Source organism: Silene latifolia, chromosome 4, assembly GCF_048544455.1.
Source record: "Silene latifolia isolate original U9 population chromosome 4, ASM4854445v1, whole genome shotgun sequence".
NCBI lineage: Eukaryota > Viridiplantae > Streptophyta > Magnoliopsida > Caryophyllales > Caryophyllaceae > Silene > Silene latifolia.
The window spans coordinates 4105259-4127876 of NC_133529.1; the positions used below are offsets into that span (position 1 = coordinate 4105259).

The 22618-nt window shown below is 33.9% G+C and overlaps 2 protein-coding genes across 2 annotated transcripts; one reads left to right on the plus strand and one right to left on the minus strand.

Annotated features, from left to right (window-relative positions):
- Positions 1 to 1973: 1973 nt before the first annotated feature.
- Positions 1974 to 2522, plus strand: LOC141653927 (cytidine deaminase 1-like). The gene is made up of 2 exons (XM_074461793.1): positions 1974 to 2094; positions 2206 to 2522. Exons 1-2 carry the CDS (start codon positions 1974 to 1976, stop codon positions 2520 to 2522), a joined length of 438 nt encoding a protein of 145 aa, XP_074317894.1.
- Positions 2523 to 4519: 1997 nt separating this feature from the next.
- Positions 4520 to 11245, minus strand: LOC141652620 (7-deoxyloganetin glucosyltransferase-like). The gene is made up of 2 exons (XM_074460165.1): positions 10658 to 11245; positions 4520 to 5653 (listed from the first exon to the last, which is right to left on the minus strand). The coding sequence occupies exons 1-2, from the start codon at positions 11184 to 11186 to the stop codon at positions 4689 to 4691; spliced, it is 1494 nt and encodes a 497-aa protein (XP_074316266.1). The 5' UTR covers positions 11187 to 11245; the 3' UTR covers positions 4520 to 4688.
- Positions 11246 to 22618: the final 11373 nt, after the last annotated feature.

Below are 22618 nucleotides of genomic sequence, written 5' to 3' on the forward strand. Positions count from 1 at the left end.
TGGTGGATTTAGGGATTGTAAGGAGGGTTTGTGAAATGAAATTGGTGTTTGGTGAAAGGAAGAGAGGGGATGAGAATTGAGGAAATGAAAGATGAAGAGGAGACCCATGGAGGATGGAGGGTGCATGGTTTGGAGTAGGGTGTTTGGGTGAGTTTCAATTGTTTACGTTTTGGTTCGTTTCGACGGAAATTAGAAATATTCGTCGAACGCGATTTCCGAGAAAATTAAAGTTCTTAAACACGATTTTACTAAAAGATTAAGTACTCATATGCCCAATATCCAAACTCGTTTACCCAACGACCGTAAGAAATGGGAAAATCCCAATTTTACGACTTTTATCCGAAATCTATTTTATCAAGGGGAAAGGTTTAAATATAGTTTAAATCACTTTTAAACATTTCTAAACTATCAAAAATAATTACATTTCTTCAAAATAAAATAAGATTATATTTTATCAAATAAATTCTATTTCAAATAAATTAATATAAAATTAAAATAGATTAAAATATTACTTTTAAAATATAATACAGGTCTTCAAATTTACGGGATGTTACATAAAATGTCATGAACAAAAATATGAATAAATAGCTTAATAAATACAATCCTTTACTAATCTAAATCGTCAAAAAAACTCATCAACAACACAAACATTGCATTCTAACATTTATGCTTCTAAATTTGTCAAAAAATCGTCACAAAAATCTCATAAAAATAAATAAAAAACAAACCTTTGCTCATCAACATCGTCGCAAAATCATCGTCTTTACCATCAACCAATACACCATCAGCCGACAGAATTAGCGGTCTATACATCAAAAATTTGTTGATTATTTTCATCCTCCATTGTCGAGTTCCCAACCATATATCCATGGTTTTGTGAGAAAAGTATGAAGATTTGATGATACTTTGAATGGATGATTATGATTGTGAGAAAAGTGTGAAGATTTGATGATAATTTTAATGTATGATTATGAAGAATGAGTGGATTAGGGTTGATGGAATATTGTGTCCATAGATGAGGAAGTTTGGAGAGTTAATTAGCATTTGACGTAAAGATGATATGGTGGTGTTTTTCATGTATGTTGGCATTAATTGCAATTGTACAATATGTTTCCCACTCACAATCTAACACAATATTATATATTTCAAACATACCCCACTATCCCACTACTATCCGGCCCATATTGCTAATACGGTATCTATTCGCCCCGTCTCTTGTTTGTGACGGATAGTGTCCGTCACAAATAAGAATTTGTGAATTGCCTATTTTTTGACTTGAAACAACCGGTTAACCTATAAGCTGGGCTCGCTTTCATTTTTATAATAATTTTACTAATCTTCTTCTTTATTCTACCTCCATTTACCAGGAGTCCAGAAGTGCTACTCCTCTCTCGTCTCTCCTCCCACCAATTTATCTCCATCAACTTTAGTTTTCTTTAATTTTCCTCCATTTTCCCCTCCAATTCCTGATTACAATTTTACCCCCTTCTCAATTCACCATCGCCATGGAAAAAAGGACTAATTAAGAAATGGTTAGGGTTAAAAATCAGTGGTTTTCTGGGTTTTTAGAAAACTAAAATATTAAAATAGGTGAACACAGGTTAAAGAATCAAGCAAAGTAGGCTGGTTTGATTAATATGAACAACAAAAAGAAGTACACAAGCATGTATATGAGCATATGAACAATATATTGGTCGGCAAAGATACATACTTTGATGAAAAAATGTACAAATGATTATATTTGTGATTTGGATTCAACACTACTTATTGTTGCTACGGTAAGAATTAATTTTTACATTAAACAAAAATTAATAATCATGGAAATCAAGTTTGGTTTGCTTCTCCAATCAATTGTAGCTCCACTTGTTTGAATCTTCAATTACACATTAATTTTTATGTTAATTTAAATTCTATAAAGCGAGAGGAGAGATGGGGGATTTAAATTGAAAAAAATGGGGTTTTGAAGAGGAAAAATGGAGTTTTGGAGAAGACAGAGAAGATTAATGGTGTTTACAAAAGAAAATGAGAATCTAAAGATAAACCAACCGGTCCAGCAGGTAGCCCTTCCACTTGTTTTAATAAAAGAGAAGGGAGGTAAAAGTTGGGTATATTGGTAGTTAAAATAGAGTTTGGAGTATTTTGAGAAACACCCTTATATAGTTTGGAGTTTATTGGTAGTTAAAATAGAGTTGGGTATATTTGAAGATATAAAAGATGTTGTTTTGGGTGCACTAGAGGCTGCAAATGCATCTCATGCGCCTTATAGTGGTTGCCCTTCTGAAATGGCATTGGTTGATCAACATGGGAACATATTTAAAGGGTCTTATATGGAGTCTGATGCTTATAATCCCAGTCTTGGACCAGCCCAGGCGGCCATGATTGCTTATATTGCAGCCACAGGCGAGATCAAGCCAGGGTATGGGGAGATTGTGAGTGCTGTGCTAGTTGAGAAGGAAGGTGGGTTTGTTAGGCAGGAAGATACTGTGAGGTTGTTCTTGAGGGCTGTTTTACCTAAATGTTAATTTCATGTCTACCATTGCAAATATTCTACTTCTTCTTGATGGAAATATTTGTAATTTGAGGTTAATCATTCTTCATGTTAATCCAAATATAAAATTGTTATTTATATCATACTGTAATGCATCATGCTTCATGCTTGTACATTGTTCCAACCTCCAACTATGTAACCTTGATCTCACATGTTTGAACTTAGTGATTTTTGCGATTTTTAAAACCGTATACCCGATACGGTTTTCAAAACCGTATCGGGTACACGGTTTTGCTCACCCCTAGTGTTACATCGCGTATTTCAGTAATATTTTTTTTTTTCCGGAAAATTCATACGGTACCTTTGAGGTTTGACATTTTGCATGAAATACCCAATTTCTTTCTAACTACTACGATTTGAAAAAAAGTAGAGTTTCAAACTCATAACCTAGATATATGGTTACTCAAAGTTTGTTAGGTGAAAAAAACTTTCATACAAAAACTCCTAGCACGGTGATGAGCTCCTATTTCTACTAAGTTTTGGCACCATTTTGAGCTCATTTGGTAACATTTAGGGGTGGTTTTCGACGATTTTTACATTGTTTAACCAATTCCGAATGCTTCACCATTTAGCATAATTTCAAGTGAAAAATAAGAAGCCAAGAGATCGAGAGAAGTGTCCAAGGAAGAGCCAAGAACAAGCATCAAAGAAGTACCCTAAGGAAGCCTTTCAAGGACCAAGTAAAGCACGAAAGAAAGACGCGTTCCAGGACCAAACTCGCACCGTGCGAGTTTCCAGACACCAGAACTCGCACGGTGCGAAAAATCTGGGTTTAGAGGCGTTTTGTATTACGGGCCTTTCCTTTGTTAAGCCCATAATTATTAGGTTACGTTAGACTATAAATAGGATGTTTGCAAGTAGGTTAAGGGATCTTTGGCTCACTTTAATTAATAAAGTTGTAATTTGGGAATATTTTCATCTTTTTGAATTGGGTTTAGATCTAAGCATGGAGAACTAATCTCCCTTTCTTAATCCGACTCAAAGGCTTAATCTTTTGTTGTAAGACTCCCTAATCTTTCCTTAATTATTATTATTGTTCTTAATCTCTTGTGTTTAATTGCTTAATTTTGGAATCCTTGTTAGATTATTGTGGTTAAGTGTGATTTCCTTGTTAGATAATCTTTCCAAGTTCCTTAATTTATATGTTGTTGGGTTTATTAAGTGTGATTTCCTTGTAATCCCATGTTGCAACAACTTGTTATTAGACTAATGAATGTGATTTCTTCTTGGTTTAATTAACATTAGAGAGATTAAGTTGTAATTGCTCATTAATTGTGATTTCATTGTGAGTAATTCCACCTATTAGATTCCTATTGCTTCATCTTCTTGTTAATGAATCTATGTGTGTGATTTCCACTAGAGGAGTTGATAAGTTGGGTCAATCATTAAGTGTGATTTCCTTGTGATTGACTTCTAGTTAAGGGAATTTGGAGATTTAATCTCACTAATAGGACAATAATATTGATTAGAAGGATTGATTGAGTGGTTTTATCAACTAAAGTGCCTAACTTAATTTGGGTCGGGTTAAGTCTCTCTCAAATTGATTAATTTCCATCTTAGAATTCTTGCTTGATTACTTGTTGCTTGCCTCATACTCTTGTTTGAATTTCTTTTAATTGTCCTTGAAAACCAAACCAAACCCCCCCTCCCTTTTTACATAATTGTTGTTAGCTTGTTACAATTGTTCTAATTACTCTTTTAAATTCACTATTGCAAAACCTATCTTCTCTTGGGTTCGTTCCCTTGCTTGCTATTTTACTAGTTTATAATTAGTGCTAATTAGTGTGTTTAGTGGTATATAAATTATTAATTTGGCCGTCTTTTAGTGCGACGTTTTAGGCGTGTCACACGGCATCCAAATACGACAATTTTTTTTTTCATCGTAGTTCTTGTAAAGATGATCGATTTGAAAAGAAATCGTCACTTTTTGAATTCAAAAACACGAGTCATGGTCTCTTAAAGTGTTCCGGATAAAAGAAAGGTTTTAATGAGTATCCATGCATAACGACTAAAAAAAACAGTTTTTAATCATGAATTACACGATAATTTAGACCACATATCATGTCATAGGCTCATAGCAAGCCCACAACCAATTGAGGTAGTCTTAATACCAACATCGACCCTCATAATTTAAACAATTTTAGATGGTTAAACCATTCTCTACATGGTGTAAAGAGGCAACATAGTCGATGAATCTATCAATGTCCAAACGAGACGATCCATTTGAACTTGTAGCTTCATCAGCCAAGTGTTTCCACTCCATTGCTTTCAGTTTCAGCATCTTGCCCTTCTCTTCCTCCAACACCTCTTTAATATGCTTCTCAACTTGATCCCTCTTCACAAAAATGTCAAGTTCCTTGCCAATACCCCACTTATAGCAAGACCACCAACTTATAGGTTGATGGTCTCCCTTATATGGCCAACATATTACTGGCACTCCACTACTAATAGTCTCGAGTGTTGAGTTCCATCCACTGTGTGTTAGGTAAACGCCAATCGATGGATGGCTAAGTACCTTCTGTTGTGGACACCAACTTACTAATATACCTCTTCCTTTGACCTCCATTTCAAACTCAACTGGTAGGATAGCTGATTGCCCGATAATAATATCGGGCCTAATAACCCACAGAAATGGGTGCTTACTATTTGCAAGACCCCATGCAAATTCAATGAGTTGTTCATTTGTCATTGTGGTGGTACTTCCAAAACTCGCATATACCACAGAATTAGGGTTCTGCGAGTCTAACCATCGGAGACATTCTGAATCTTCCTTCAAAATGTTGGACCCAATGTCACTTATCCCTTCACTTTCATGAAGAGCTAGGTTGTTTGATAGGCTCTGCAATGGACCGACCGTGTATATTGGGCCAATTAGGACCTCAGACAAGTCCTTGAGCACCTCATGGTCTAAGGCCTTAAAGGTATTAAATATTATGGGTCGATCACTGCACCTTGTAATGATACGTTTTATGAACCCAAATACTGGGTTGTCCTTTTCTGTAGTTCTTACGTGGCTTGGAAGATCTCTTAACCGCATGCCTTTCATGCTAGATGGCTCCAAATCTGGCTTAACATCCAGCGAGCCATTTGTCATGTAGTCAGCATCTGTAAAAAAAAAAAATTACAAAATATTATATGTAACTAATTTAAATGTCACATGCACAAATTCAATCAATAGCGTTATATGCATTACATTATATAATTAATCTGACTAAGTTACTGGGGTAGTTTTGGTTTCTTCTTATTGGGGAGGTGCATGGTAGCTAAGTGTGTGCTTGACAAAATCGATCCAACCCACCCGAACTTTAACCTGTAATCCGAATTGACTAGAGCAAATGTTTATTATTTGACATTGAATATGATCTCCGAATAACTAAAAGATAAGAGACCTGAAAATTACCCGACCCAAAAAGGCACAACCCAACCCGATCTAACTTAAAATCTTGCAAACCTGAAATCAACCAGCACGACCCGTTCGTCAGATTTAATTAGTTAGGTGCCAGTGAGGTGATCTTAGACTAGATAAAAGTGTTCCAGCCTCGAGTCCTAAAATGGACTTGAATTTAAAAAAAAAAGCAATATAAATTAGTATAGATCTCATACAATGCATGTTTAGTATTTATAGAGTTTTATTTTGCAATGTATTACTTATAGATTTTTAATCGACAATAATTAATTTTTCAAATTTCTCATCCCTACATTTTGATTTGAAAAATAATTAAAACGACAAAAATAATAAAGCAACAAATCATATCATTTTGATATTTTAGTGAAAATAACTTTTTTTACCGAGAAGCTAATTGTATCATTTTATAAATTTCTTAAATTATTTTAACTATATTTTGTCATGAAGCTAGTGATAATAGTTTGTAATTTAGTTTTCTAGGAAGGAGTGTTTATAGTTTAATGAAAAGATTATACGAGTAATTTATATAATTATTAGAGCGATTTGCATATTACTACCTATTAAATTCAGAAAATTTTAAATTACTACCTAATATACCTATTTTTGCAAAATACTATCTAAAACCCTACAACTAAATACATTCTACTACTAATTTGACGAAAAATGGGTATTTGTTACTAATACGTCGCATGAGCTTACCGATCTAATGTGCTATGACTATTTTACCCTCACTTAACACTCTCCAACAATTACCCACCCTCACTTATCTTTTAAGCTAAACTTACCCAAAATTACTCAACCTTTTAATAACTTCTTCGCTGTGAATCCCATGTTACAACCTCCATTAATCACCAATACCCATAGCTTTTCACCATCTTCATTATCATTATGGATAATCTATCCGTCAGTGAAAGTAAGAGTAGGATCTATTTCTTAATTGGAAACCTTTACTTTATAATGAACATTAATATTGGTAATATTTTTGGGGGTTTTTGTTGCTTGATGATTAATGGCTTAAATTTGTGTTTTTTTTTTGTATGCTTGATGTATACATTGTTTAATTTGTTGTTGATTAATCACCCAGATTTGTATATTGTTGATTGTAGGATGTCAATTTAGCATTGTGAGTGGGAGTGTGTTGACGACGTCAATACTCAGATCTACAAGAACAAAAACCAGAAAAGAGAAAAGAGAACAGTAAGAAACGGTTCATAGGAGAGAAAAGGGAGAAGAAGAAAAAGAGAGAGAAGAATTAAGGAAAACAAGAACAAAATTTAAGAGAGAAAGCTCAACCTACCTTTAATGGAAGGGGAAAAAATGGTTGAATAAAGAGGATAATGGAGGAAAAGAAAGGGTTTGATTAGGTAAGGTTAACAATTTAGAATTAGTAAGGGTAGTATGAGTATAAATCTAGTGTAAAAATAAAAGAAGAAGGAAGTCAGGCGAGTTTTGCACTTTAAGTTGTGTTTTTAGTCCAATTGGTAGTAGTCTGAGTATAATTGTAAGTTTGTTGGTAGTAGTTTGCACAAGTAAGCATATTATGTAGTAAATTAAAAATTCTTGACTATAATAGGTTATAATTTAATAAAAAAGGATCCAGCTCCATTTTAATCAACAATAAATAACATGTTAGCCTAAAGCCTTAAACCGGCTCAACAACAGAGTGAAACTAAAACAATGGGCTACATTTTAGAAGTAACTCGTTTGACACAAAATCTCATTTGATACAATTGAGGAATTGAGCAGGATTATATAATTGACAGTCTGCCTTAGTTTTCTTACGTTATTAAAAAAAACATATTAAAAAAACACTATTATTTGCGGTTCTAAATAAAAGTAAGAGTAATTAATAATTGTCATCAAATACCCCCTCCAAGTCTATTATTCTTCTCTTTTTTTGTAGGTACAAGAATTAAGGAATTGAATTTAAATTATACAAAATACATTGCCCACATGTAATTGAATTTGGACGAAACATACTACAAAAAAAAATGGAACAAAAGGTGACTTGAATGGAGAAGGAGGGACGAAATAATTGATATACATGGAGGGAGTAACTAATTTACTCACTCCACTTCATGGTTTTTCCCCATTTACTTTTTCACGATTTTCAATACGTATAATCCCGGTTCAATTATGCTACTAGTCTATGTCCAATTACTTCAATAAGTTGTATTTAAGGAATTAAAAATGAAATAAATACTTAATAAATGCATTAATTATATTGATTCATGTGTAATTTATTCTCTAATTTCTAAATTAATACTAAACTAGTGTAGATTACGTGCAAATGTACGGATTTTTAGATTGTGATATATAAAGAAATTAATATATAATAATTAAATTTTAAATTTAGTGTTAAGAGTCTACAAATAAATATAATACTTAAAGATACATTTATAATTAAAATGTGATTATAATATGAGTAAAATATATAGAAGTCTTACAACCTGACCTATATCGTATAATATGTCACACGTAAAATAAATGATAGTGTAAAGTACTTTGGTAGAATACACTTTTGTAAAAATAATCGCAAATAAAAATTGTATATAAGGTAGGCCAACTTTTATATAGCCTATAGAATGAGTAAAAATGTTTAGCCCGATACTTGAGATTAACTATCAAACGTGTTAAGGCCCAATTTATAACTAAAGGAATTTGAGCGGGAAAATTTTTAGATTCGCCTATTCGTTTAGTAAATAGAGGATTTAAAAGGGTATTAAAATATCGTAATTTATTTTCGCAGTACGTTTTTTACTCAACTCAGTACATTTTCGCCAAAAATTTCCATTTGCATACCCTTAATTAAAGGGTTATTTCATAGGAATAATCCAACCTATGCCCACTCTTCTTATATTAATCCATACTAGCATTTAACTGAGAAAAATCCTAACTATTAGCTCACTTATCTTTTACTAAACCGAGCCTAATTTTTACCTGTTATAAGAGGTAAGCTTTCAGGTCATAAGATTATGGGGCCCATTTTTTATTTTTCATCTTCTTCCTACATCTATAACCTTGCCCAAATTAAAAACAAAAACCTAAATTTCATCAAAAATCCAGAAAAACTATAATCAATTATCCTAATTACACAAAACAGAAACCATTAAACCATCAATCAAAACTATAATCTGAAATTTAGCAAAACAAACCCACGAACACATTGACTAAAGAATTGTTTTTTCAGAATCACCTACACTTTCCCTTCCACCCGATTCTATAAATTAAATTCTGGGTAAAGTTTAAGGGAAATAATTATTATAAAATTGATTTTTCCAATCTTGCCTGAACTTCCAACAACACTCATCCTCAACCCGCCACACCAACCTTCCTGTTGAGCCATCACCATTTTATTCATCATCAGCGACGAGCTTCCTAGCTTATAATGTTATTTCTTCAATTCATATTATTCCGACAGGTGCAATTGTTTGATTACTTTTTCAAAATATTTTTTTACTTTTTCTAGTAAATTTATGTAAATAAATCATCTTTACATACAAGGAAGGTTGGTAATATACAATGGAAGATGAAGAGGCTGATGATGGTGTGCGGTTGTGATATGTGACGTGAGTGGACTTGGTTGGTGTGCGGTTGTGATATTATTCCCATAACGAGTATTCTGTGAAGTAAGTGGGTCAGGCAGTGTGTAGGGAGGGTGGGTGGTGGGGAGTGTGGCGGTGATGGTGAATTGGCGATGGTGTTGAAAGAGGAAAGGGGAAAAAATGGGGAAGGAGGTGGATGACAGGATGAGTGGTCTGATTTTAATTTGACTAAGGGGTAAAATGTGTGTTGTTTTTGCGGTGAGGAGAGCAGAGAGGAAGTCATTTCAGATTTAGAAGTCAAGGTGACCGGTTGTACAATTCTCCCTCCCACAAGTTCACTGAAAGATAAATGAGCCAATAGTTCAGATTTTTCTCAGTTAAACGATAGTATAGATTATTATAAGAAGAGGAGGAATAGGTTGGATTATTCTTATGAAATACCCCTTAATTAAAAATCAAAATACACAAATTCCCTTTCAAATCATAATCTATACCCTTCAAAATCATCGTTCTTTTTCCAAAGATGTATTGTAATTCGACTTGGAAACCAATTATAGGTTATTCATTAAAGATTAATGATCAGTTATTGCTTCATCAATGATTTTTTGTTACTTGTGCCTTGTTAGTTTAGGATTAAGATTACTTTTTTCCAGATTTGGGGGTTTCTTATTGTGTATGGTGCTTTTATGGACATCAATGGAGGAGTGGTGCGGCTGATGTTGGTACGACAGAAAGGGGCGGCGGGACTAGTGGTGGTAGAGAAGGAAACAGACGGCGTAAACGGCGTAGTGGTGGGCCGATGATGGTGGTATTAGATGGATGAAACACTGAAACTCATGAAAGGTTTGAGGGTGGTCGCCGGTGGGGTGTGGTCGCTGGTGGTAATCGTTGGTGGGGAGGGCTGGTAGGAGGTGGCTGTGGTTGAAGTTCTGATGCTTTTTTTCTACGCAAATTTTCCGTGTAGTACATGATTTTTGGAAATGAGAGGGATAAAATGGTCAAATATGTAGTAAAATGTGTACTGCGAAAATCAACACTCAAAAATATTTAGATACAAGCATTGGTTGTATTTATCATTTCCCTCAAAAAAACCCAAGCTAGCGCCAAATTCTAACAATGGCGATGAATAAAATAACTCGTGACAAACCGAAAACTGACCTTTAAAAGGTAGAACGCCACTGTCGAGAAGGTTGTCAAACTGAGAGTATGCCAAAAAACAAGAGGGACTAGAAGCCGTAAACAAGACAATCGGACAGTCGATAAACTCCCGGGCAGCATTGAGAGGAAAAGAAAGAAAGGCATCGGATATGATAATGCTGACAGGAGGCGTTCCCAATGATGGTTTAGGTTCAATCAAAATAAGGAGAATTTTTTGGAAGAGTAGGGCTGAGTTTCGCTCTAAGGAACGAACAAGAGATTCAGCAGAGCGGGGTTGGTTGGGAGTGGTGTCAGAAGGCGGAAGCCCATCCGGGAAGGTAGCAAAGCGAAAGGAAGGTGAACCGTCGAGGGAATTGGGACCCTGAGAATGGAGTAGACACTCGTGGTTGTGCTCCGAATTGAAGAAGGTAATGTAGAAACCTTTGGAGTTGAGGACCTTGGCTAGTTGTAGCATTGGGGTTATGTGTCCTTGTGCTGGAAATGGTATACATGCTGCGTGTAGTTTCTTGTTTCTTTTTCCTTCTTCCATTATTATTATTATGATTATGATAATTGTATTGTATTTTGTGTGGGGATGATTGTTTTTCAAGAGTAATTCAATTTACTCTTGCTTTTATACACATATTCTCAGAGAATTTGTGACGAGTGACACAATGTTTCATCACAGGCTTATAACCTCTTACAAGGATATATTAACTTGGAGAGCAAGTGGGAGAGGGACAATAAGAGGCCACAAGCAAGATAGTCCGGCTTTTATATTGGAGATTAGAACATCTCATTGATTCTAAACTAACCATGCATTTTCAAGTCAGAAAATTGATCTTAGACGTTTGGTAGTTTGTATGCAATTTTTTGTTAAATAGGATAATCAAGTACCCTTTTTATAGAAAGACAAAATAAAATGCCTAAATATTACTTGTAAACTTAATATAAGGAACATGTATTTAACCCGTTTTAATCTTAAAACGGATATATATTCGTTTTAAGAGACTTATGGTAAAACAATAAGTATCCGTCACAAGTTTGTGACGGGTCAACTATCAACCACATGGGTAGATAAGACAAAAAGTAAAATGCATACGGGATCACAAATGACTTGTCTTTATCCTCCCATGTGGATTTTGACGGATCAATGAGTCTCCCTTGTGACAGCTTAAATATCACCCACAAGGTTAAATAAGACAAAAATTAAAGTGCATAGGAAATTATAAATGATGTCTTATTTATCCACGTGGATTTTACTTAACCCATCACAAGTTTGTGACATATATCGACCATCACAAATGAGAATTTGTAATGACGAATATAGGCCGTTACAAATGAGAATTTGTGATGGTAAAAACTATGGATAAAGCATTCAAGCGTATATCAGACACCCACTCACTCACTCACTCACTCACATATCTAGCTTCTTGTGCGTGGAACTCGTGGGACACGCATCCTTCTAGTTTGTACGATGTGGGATTGATTCCCTTGTGCGTGGAACTCGTGGGACACGCATCCTTCTAGTTTGTACGATGTGGGATTGATTCCCTTTCTAGAGTTAAGTATCTTGTACTTTTTTTATTTTTAATATACAGTTGAGGACTTGTATATTTTAAGTTTTTAGTTACAAAGCGTCTTATTTTGTGTGACAATATCCGTCATGGTGAAAAACTCTCATGATAAATCATAAGTGGGTTGGCAAGTGGGAGGGGAAATGGAGCACCCATGCATATTGCCACTGTGATCTTGTGAGAGAAGACTATCCGTCCGTCTTGATTTGTGACGGATAGTGCCCGTCTTCAATGAGATTTTGTGTTTTAGTTAAGGACTTTCTCATTTAACACTGTTAATTATTTTGGACGCCGACAAAATATTTCAAGGCCGCAAAACTTACCTACATACCAGAAATTCTAGAAGTCATAATTTCAACACAAATTCTCATTTATGACGGACACTTTTCGTCACAAGCTTGTAACTTCTACCAAAATATAAGTGAGAGAACAAGTGGAGGAAGGCTTATAAGAAGTCACAAATATGTGACCGTCACAAGCAAAACCTTTTGTAATATCAATTTATCACCAAATTTCCCTCATCCTCGTAAAACTTGCAAAAGGGATAAATAGTAGAGCTTAACCATTAATCAAATCCAGTACAAAAAAGTAAGTAATTCACAAAAACTTCAGAGAGATGGTCTCACAATAGCGTTATTGAGAGACCTCTCACATGAAGGGTGAGGGACCCATCAAATTTTTTTTTCCCTCTTATGTCTCCCACTAAATTAGTGAGAGACGGTCTCTCATGAGACCTACTGTTGTAATCCGTGAAAATCACGGGTCTTTTCTAGCCATCATTTTTCGTTTATGTCAAATATTTATTTTGTAATGTTGTTATTATATTAGTATTCATTTAGAATTATTTCGGAAAGGGCAAACGTCGAGGACATATAAAAATATTTAGGCATAAAATTACCAAGTTTTAGTGTAAAATTATTTGTGGGCGTATTTATTATTTGGAAAGGGAAACGAGATTTATGGGTTTCAACTTTTAATCTTACTAGTATTGGTGTCCGGCTTCGCCCGGGCTACCTCTACTTACCATTATTTTTTTTTTCATTAAATAATTTTTTTAAAGTTACATAACCCATAAATTTATCATTTTTTTTTTTTATGACATATCCTAAAATTACGATTAAATAAATTTTGAGACAAATTCACTACTCCCGCTACTAATATTTTACTCTTATTAATGAAACAATAGTAATAACATTTCACTACTTGCCTGTAATCATTGTTACTTTCCCTACTCCCGCCGTAATTATTGTTACTGTCACTACTGCCGCATTAATATTGATAATTTCACTACTCCCGCCGTAATTATTGTTACTTTCACTATTGTCGCATTAATATTGATTATTTCACTACTCCCGTTGTTGTTTCGACCACTTTCACTAATCCCGCTGATAATATTGTTACTTTTACTATTCAAATGAGTGATTATTATCATATAATTATATCCAATGTTACTACAATTCTTTTCTTTACTTACGAAATTACTTTTACTACTTAGGCATTCAATTTTAAGAGGATTATATATTTATATAAATATATTACATATATGTATTAAATCAAATCGAAAGACTTATGCAATATAGTCTAATTTATGTTGGACCTTTAGTCCTAATTAGTTGTTTTGATAATGACAGTAATGATTTGTATGTGGACTTAATATTATAAGCATATGCGTGTAATTGTGTGCTTAAGTCTTAATTTAGAAAGGAACAATTACAATGACGCAAGCTTGAAGTATTGGACCAAGGAGTACAACTTCAAAGACACTTGATCGTTGTATTCAAGCAAGATCAAGATCAGAAATCAACCATGAGACTCAAGATGAGAGACTTGTGAAGAGACGATTCGTTTACTAAAGATCTACTGAAGATTAGATAGTATAGGTCGTCATCCGGTAATGGTTTTACTTTGTTTGATTTAAAGGTTAGTGAAGTTATGACCTCATAGCCATAACTTCATTGCTAGACAAAAATGATGCGTTAATTTTTGGAAAATATATTTTTAATGTTTTATAAAAATAAGAGAGTATTTATTTTAGTTGGAATTAATTAATAAGAATTTAAGTTGAATAAACTATTGGTTTGTAACACGATATTTATGTCGTCATGCAACCTAGGGTTTCAACTAAATTCGATCTCGATTTGTTGTGGACTATAGAGGCCGATTGGACCGAATGGGCCGGCCGAACCCTAGTGGCCGAAACCCTAGGAGGCCGAATTCCTCCTACCCTTGCCTCTTACTTGTTCATCAAGTCGTTTAGGGTTTTATACATTCCAGAACATTCCTAAACCGTAATTCCCTACAACTATAAATACCTCAAACAATAGTAATAACATTTCACTACTTGCCCGTAATCATTGTTACTTTTACTACTCCCGCCGTAATTATTGCTACTGTCACTACTGCCGCATTAATATTGATAATTTCCCTACTCCCGCCGTAATTATTGTTATTTTCACTATTGCCGCATTAATATTGATTATTTCACTACTCCCGTTGTTTCTACCACTTTCACTAATCTCACTGATATATTGTTACTTTTACTATTCAAATGAGTGATTACTATTATATAACTATATCCAATGTTACTACAATTCTTTTCTTTACTGACGAAATTATGTTTACTACTTAGGCATGCAATTTTAAGAGGATTATATATTTATATAAATATATTACATATATGCATTAAATCAAATCGAAAGAATTATGCAATATTATATATTATGGAATCTAACTTGAATTATTTATAACCTACTTATATTATATTTTTGTATGTTTAATAATTAACTTCTCTATACATCTAATAAATTATAAAGTTTAATAAAATTGCATAGATTTTAAATTTAATATATAATTTTATGATGATAATAATTAATACCATAAGTGTGCATGTTTATACTAACTAATTATTTTATTTTAAGGAAATTGACCATCTTTATTTTAGTCTTCTATAAATATTTAGGAAAATTACCAAGCATCTTCTTTCTTTTAGTCTTCTTGAAATTGACCATCTTAATTAATTATTTTATTTTAAGGAAATTGACCATCTTAATTCATTATTTTATTTTAAGGAAATTGACCATGTTTAGGAAAATTACCAAGCTTCTATATAATTTAATTTTAACCCAAACTATATAATATTTGCATTAAGATCCCTTAATCGGGTCCATCACACGGTGCTAGTGATTTAAAACTATATAGTATAATTAATTTGTATAACTTTCTTTAATTACATTGAAGTCCATTGGTTTCTGGATTTAATATATAGTATTGATGTGTGATATTGTGGTAAGATGCACATGTATTATTAGTAAAATCGGAAAAAGGTACTCCCTCCATACCACACCAATGGTAACATTGAGAATTTTGGCACTATTCATGATCGTAGGGAATCTTCGATATTATTGTTAATTTTTAAGACAAAATATAGTCATGTGAATCTTTTTTTATTTATCGTCATGAATGCTATAAGAATATCAAATTTTTATAATTTTTAATAATGTGTAACTAAAGATATTCATGTTGCGTGTCTCGACAAGTGTGAAAAAGTCAATATTACCATTGGTGTGGTATGAAGGGAGTAAATCAAAACGGCTTATAGTCAAAATTATTCCAGCTCAACTACTTTTAAAACCGTACAATCTACTACTAATAAATTTTTCTTTTTGTTTTTTAAGAAAACAAAAAATACTAATAGACACCCATTTTAAACTTGATAACAATAAAACACGGGAATGTAGTAAATTACCCCCATAACTTATGTACTATGTGCAATTCAACTCCCTAAATTTCATTTGTAGCAAATTACCTCCATAAGTTTTAAAAAATGTGCAATTAAGCCCAAATCAATTTTTCTATCATTTTTTTTTAACTAAAACCCATTATTTTCTATTATAAAAATTATTTTATATATATCTACTAAAAATTAAATACAATATTTTCATAGTCAACAAAAAATGTGAACCAAATCTAAGATAAAAAAAAAATTAAGGCATGTAACTTTTAATTGTAACCTGACAAAAAAATAAAAATTCTCATATTATGAATATTTTTTCACCAAAATACAAAAAAAAAAAATTTGAACATGTTTTCTAATAATTAGGAATTTTAGGATTAATATTTGATCAGTAATTTTGACTTTTAATAATAGTAAATATATTAAATTTAGTAAATTTCATTATTAAAAATAAGATATGTGGTGAATTGCACATTAAGAGAAACTTATGAGGCCTATTTGCTACATTTATAAGTTAAAGGGTTTAATTGCACATAGTATCAAACTTATGGGGGTGATTTGTTATATTTCCCCAATAAAAAACACTAATAGACACCCACGATCATGCACTAATACGAGAAACTGATATTAATCACTTGTTTGGTTAGTAAAATGAAAGTGGTGGGATATAGTGTGTGTTTGGCCTTGCTTTTTAAAGTGTTTTTGGACTTAAAAACACTTTTTGGCCAAACATATAATAAATTTAAAAGCTGATAGTAGATTCTCAAAAGCTCAAAAACCATGTTTTTGTCCATAAAAATAGAAGCATCAATTTGATGTTTCTGTTTTTTAAAAACTACTTTTGAAAAATTAAGCTTAAAAAATAGAAACTCATTTTAAGCAAACTAGGCCAAACATGCTCTTAGCCATTTAGGGTAAAGGAAAAACGATTTTTCTTCCTTCTTATACTACAAGATTTCTCAAATAAAGAAGAAATTTCGTTCAATTATATTTCTTATATTAAGGGCTTTGATTTAATGAAAAACATTTTTTTTCATTTCTAAAGTATAATTTTTTTTAGTATTATGCAATACAATAAAAGTTTCTTTGAGAAAACCATCTTAATAAAACTAAATCTAATTAATACAAAATATAACTTGTCCAAATCCCCCCTACTACTTCCCCTACTGCTAAGAGAATAAAAATTCTCTTAGTTTCCCTCCAAAAAGCATCTAGCTAAATAAGGTAATAAATAAAATTTTCTTTCATTACATTATTATCTTTTCAATGAATATATTCTTATAAATAAACTCTAATTTTTTAAATAAATTCATAATTATGATTTTTTCATTAAAATAAAATAAAATAAATATAAATTATAAAGTAAAAGTTGCTAAATTTTTCAGTAATGTAATAATTATTACTGTAGAGAATAACTTGACACATGCTTACTATTAGCTTCCTGACAAAAAAACATTCACTAAAAAAATTCACAACTTAAATAATTTTTTTTATCAGTTTTCCATTTAATTTTTTTTTGTTTCATATCAAAATTGTAACACCCCCTCATACCAAGGTACCTTATCAAGGACTACCCCAACATGAAAGGCTGTTACCATCTCGGTTGCCCGAGGTTAGTATACCAAAGTTAACAATCCAAAACACATTTATTAAAGTATAAAAGATTAAAGTTTACATGTTCTCCAAAACCAAAAACAAAACCAAAGTGCAACTGTGAAATGTCTAATAACTACAAAGAATGCAAACTAAATCTCTTGGCGGCGGAAGCTAGACTAGAGTGATGACTCCCCATAACTGTCCCATAGCTAAAGAACTGCATCACCTGTCACAATCTGCTCACCATCCCCGAATGGATCACTACAGATTTATAAAACAACAATGGGGTCAATTACTGAATAATCAAAGCAAGACAAGTACAAAAGGTAACCAAGTGATCATCACCCCCCTCCGGTCTCCCGAACTCACACAGTAACCGACTACACAGCGAAGTGTGTAGCCCTGCCAGATTACCCATCGCAACAGGTAATCCTCGCCGCCAGTGGGGGACCGCAGCCAATCCCCACCTAAGCCCCGCTCATCAACGAGCGAAATCCCTGTCCCTTAATGTGCACATCCCCTCCCGTGGCGGGTTGCACGGAGGGGTAACTAGGGTGTGAAGCCACTCCTGCAAGTGACTCCCCCACAATCATCACAACACCAACACCACCAACACTCCAACAAGGATCAGCAGACAATCAATCGTACACAATACAATACAATCTCAAATCAATTAAACAGGAATCGAGTAGGGAAACCCTACCTTAGCACAACTGCAAGAGATACAAGTAAGGCAATCTATAACGGCTCCTCTACGAAGTCTCCACCTAACACAATCACATAAACAACAATCACCATATGCAAAACCCCCATTTTGCCAATTCGCAATTCAATCAAACCCTAAAAGATTAATCAAAGAATTAGGGGAAAACAAGGACTTACCGACGATAGAACAAAAGTTGAAAGACCTTGCTGACGATGACACGCACTAGGGAGAGATTTGGAGAGGATTAGAGCGTCGTTGAATGTTTAGGTTTCGTAAGAGTGTAATTAGAAACTGATTAACGCGTTTTATATAATTCTAATCATCTCCAAATCAAGCCGCAGAAAAACACCCATCAGACCGGATACTCGGTCGAGTACTGAGTATACTCGACCGAGTATGCTCTAATCGGTCGAGTATTCCACATACTCGGCCGAGTATTCCTGGGTAGTGAGCCACCCAGAATACACAACGTCCCTTACTCGGTCGAGTAGGACATATTCGGCCGAGTACGGGATTAGGAAATCCGTAGTATTACAGTCTTCCCTCCTTAAAAAGAACTCCGTCCATGAAGTTCACACTATACACATAAAACCAGACCGACACAACCCACGAAACTCCCACCATATGAAACAAAACACCCAACAAGACACCCAAAACTAGCTAGACTAACACAAACCACCACCAACCCGACTTAAACTAACTCAAAAACAAACATGCGACCATCTCATACCCCCCTAAAAGACAACGGCTACGTCCCCGTAACCAAACATACCTGATCAAAAAGGTTAGGAAAACGTTCTCGCATAGCCTCCTTGGGTTCCCATGTGGCCTCTTCCACATTATGATTAGACAAAAGCACCTTGAGTAAAACGGTCTCACCATTCCTTGTCTTACGTACCTTGCGGTCTAATATCTCTTTAGGAACCACAACATAAGATAAGGACTCATTAAGTTCGATGTTCTCAACCTCAAGCACATGTGACGGCTCACTCACATACTTCCGGAGCTGTGAAACATGAAAGACGTTGTGGACTCGATCCAAAGCTGGTGGTAAATCTAACCGGTAGGCCACCTCACCTACACGATCCAAAATCTCATATGGACCGATAAACTTCTGGCTTAGCTTACCCTTTTTCCCAAACCTCATCACTCCTCGCATTGGTGACACCTTCAAAAGGACCTTGTCACCCACTGAAAACTCAATGTCTCTGCGGTGTAGATCGGCATAACTTTTCTGGCGATCCTGAGGTGCTTTCATCTTTTGACGAATTAGCCGAACCTGTTCAACCATATCTTGCACCATCTGTGGCCCTAAAACCACTTCCTCTAAACTGTCATCCCAACAAACTGAACTTCGGCACTTCCTGCCATATAAAGCCTCGAAAGGTGCCATCCCGATGCTAGTATGGTAGCTGTTGTTATACGAGAACTCGATCAAATCCAGTATGTCCTCCCAACTTCCTCCGAACTCCATGGCACAAGCTCTCAACATGTTCTCTAAGGTCTTGATAGTCCTCTCGGTCTGACCATCTGTTGCAGGATGAAAAGCTGTACTCATCTTTAAGGTCGTACCCATCAATTCCTGCAATTCTTGCCAAAACTTCGATATAAAACTTGCATCTCGATCTGACACTATATCCTTAGGTATACCATGTAACCGGACCACATGTTTCCTGTAACTCAAGGCTAACTGTATCTTAGTCCAGGTATCCTTCATAGGAACGAAGTGAGCTGACTTTGTTAACCGATCGACTATCACCCAAATCATATTGTTACCTTGTTGTGTCCTTGGTAACCCAACGATGAAGTCCATAGAGATCGACTCCCACTTCCACTCAGGTACCTCAAGAGATTGGATTTTACCCTGTGGTCTCCGCTGCTCACCCTTGACCCTCTGGCAGGTCAAACATCTAGCCACGAACTCAGCCAAATCTCTCTTCATATTAGGCCACCAAAAAGTCTTCTTGAGGTCTTTATAAAGGTTGTCACCTCCTGCGTGGACGAAATAAGGAGTGCAATGAGCCTCTGTCATGATGACTTCAATTTGATCCGTTCGAGAGGTCGACCGGAACACGTTTCTTTTTATCCCGGTTTTTCTACCACGTGTCCGAGGTCATTCCAGGAGTTAACTTATTCGATTTCAACCCCAAATAACGAGTATTGATCCATTTTACACGATTAACGGTGGTTCGACGAATGCTGGTTTATTGCATACTGGCACCCCCAAATGTCCTTCGTTGCTCGTCAAATTTTTTCTGGCCGATTTAACTGAACCCAGAAACCTACTGGGTTTATTTCCGGGGAATTTTGTTTTGGGACCCTGAAAATCCGAAAACCGTGTATTACACTTCAATTTGATCCGTTTGGGAGGTCGTACCGGACCACATTTCTTTTTTTCTCGGTTTTCTACCACGTGTCCGAGCTCATTTCAGAAGTTAATCTATTCGATTTCAGCCACAAATAACAGGTATTGATCTATTTTACACGATTATCGGTGGTTCGACGAATGCTGGTTTATCGCATATTGGCACCCCCAAATGTCCTTCGTTGCTTCACAAATTTTGTCTGGCCGATTTAACTTATCCCAAGAACCTTCTTTGCACGGAGAATTTCGTTCCGAGATCCTGGAATCCCGAAAAACGTGTATTATAGAGTTCAAATTGATCCGTTCGGGAGGTCGTACCTGACCACATTTATTTTTTCCCGGATTTTTACCACATGTCCGAGGTCATTTCAGGAGTTAATTAACCTATTCGATTTTAGCCTTAAATAATGAGTATTAATCCATTTTTCACGATTATCCGATGTTCAATGAATGCTAGTTTATCGCATACCGGCACCCCCAAATATCCTCTTTTGTTCCTCAAATTTTGCGTTGCCGCTTTAGCTGACCAGAGGAACCTTCTGTACGATTTCTATAGAATTTTGTTCCGGGACCCTGAAATTCCACAAACCGTGTATAAAAATCCCAAAATAAGTAGTACTAGTATTGGTGCCCGGCTTCGCCCGGGCTACCTCTACTTACCATTAAATTTTCTTTTCATTAAATAAAATTACTTAAAGTTGCATAACCCATAAATTTATCATTAATATATTTTTGTATGACATATCTTAAAATTACGATTAAATAAATTTTGAGACAAATTCACTACTCTCGCTATTAATATTTTACTATTATTAATGGAACAATAGTAATAACATTTCACTACTTGCCTGTAATCATTGTTACTTTCACTACTCCCGCCGTAATTATTGTTACTGTCACTACTGCCGCATTAATATTGATAATTTCACTACACCCGACTTTCACTATTGCCGCATTAATATTGATTATTTCACAATTTCCGTTTTGTTTCTACCACTTTCACTAATCTCGCTGATAAAATTGTTAATTTTACCATTCAAATGAATGATTACTATCATATAATTATGTCCAATGTTACTACAATTTTTTTCTTTACTGACGAAATTACTTTTACTACTTAAGCATGCAATTTTAAGAGAATTATATATATATATATATATATAGAGAGACAAGTTCAAATGAGTCCACCTATATATTTGAGTCCATAAGTCCTAATCTAAGCCATTAGATCTTCTAAGATTGATGGTTGAGATTTGAGACTTCTAATCAATTTTTGAAATGAAACTTTAATGTTTTAAAAGTGAAACTTTAATCTGTGAGAGCAAATTTAATTCTTTACGATTGAAACTTTAGTTTTTTAAAGTCATTTTGTAAATAAAAAATTAAATTTATGTATTTTTAAATATAACTTTAATGTTTTACGAGTGAAACTTTAATACTTAAAAGTGAAACTTTAATTTTTTTAGGCCATTTTTAATATAAAAATTTGAATTTATGAAATGATGTGATTGTGATTAATGTTAATGTAATTTAACTGATTTTTGAATGTAACTTTAATATTATACGAGTTCAACTTTAATGCTTAAAAGTGAAACTTTAATTTTTTTAGGCTATTTTAATAAAAAAAATTGAATATATGTAATGATGTAATTGTGACTAAAATTTATTTAATTTCATTGATTTATGAATGAAACTTTAATGTTAAACGAGTGGAACTTTAATGGTGACGAATGAAACTTTAATTTTTTTAGGCCATTTGACGAGTAAAATTTTAATTGTGATTATTTTAATTTCATTGATTTAAAATTGAAACTTTAATGTTAAATGACTGAAATTTTAATGATAATAACTGAAACTTTAGTATTTTTAGTCCTTTTTAATATAAATTTCTATTTATGAAATATCTCTAATTTACAACTGTAACTTTAATGTAGTGCATGTGGAACTTTAATATATTTTGAGTGAAACTTTAATGTATTGAGTCATTTCACCACACATATATAAA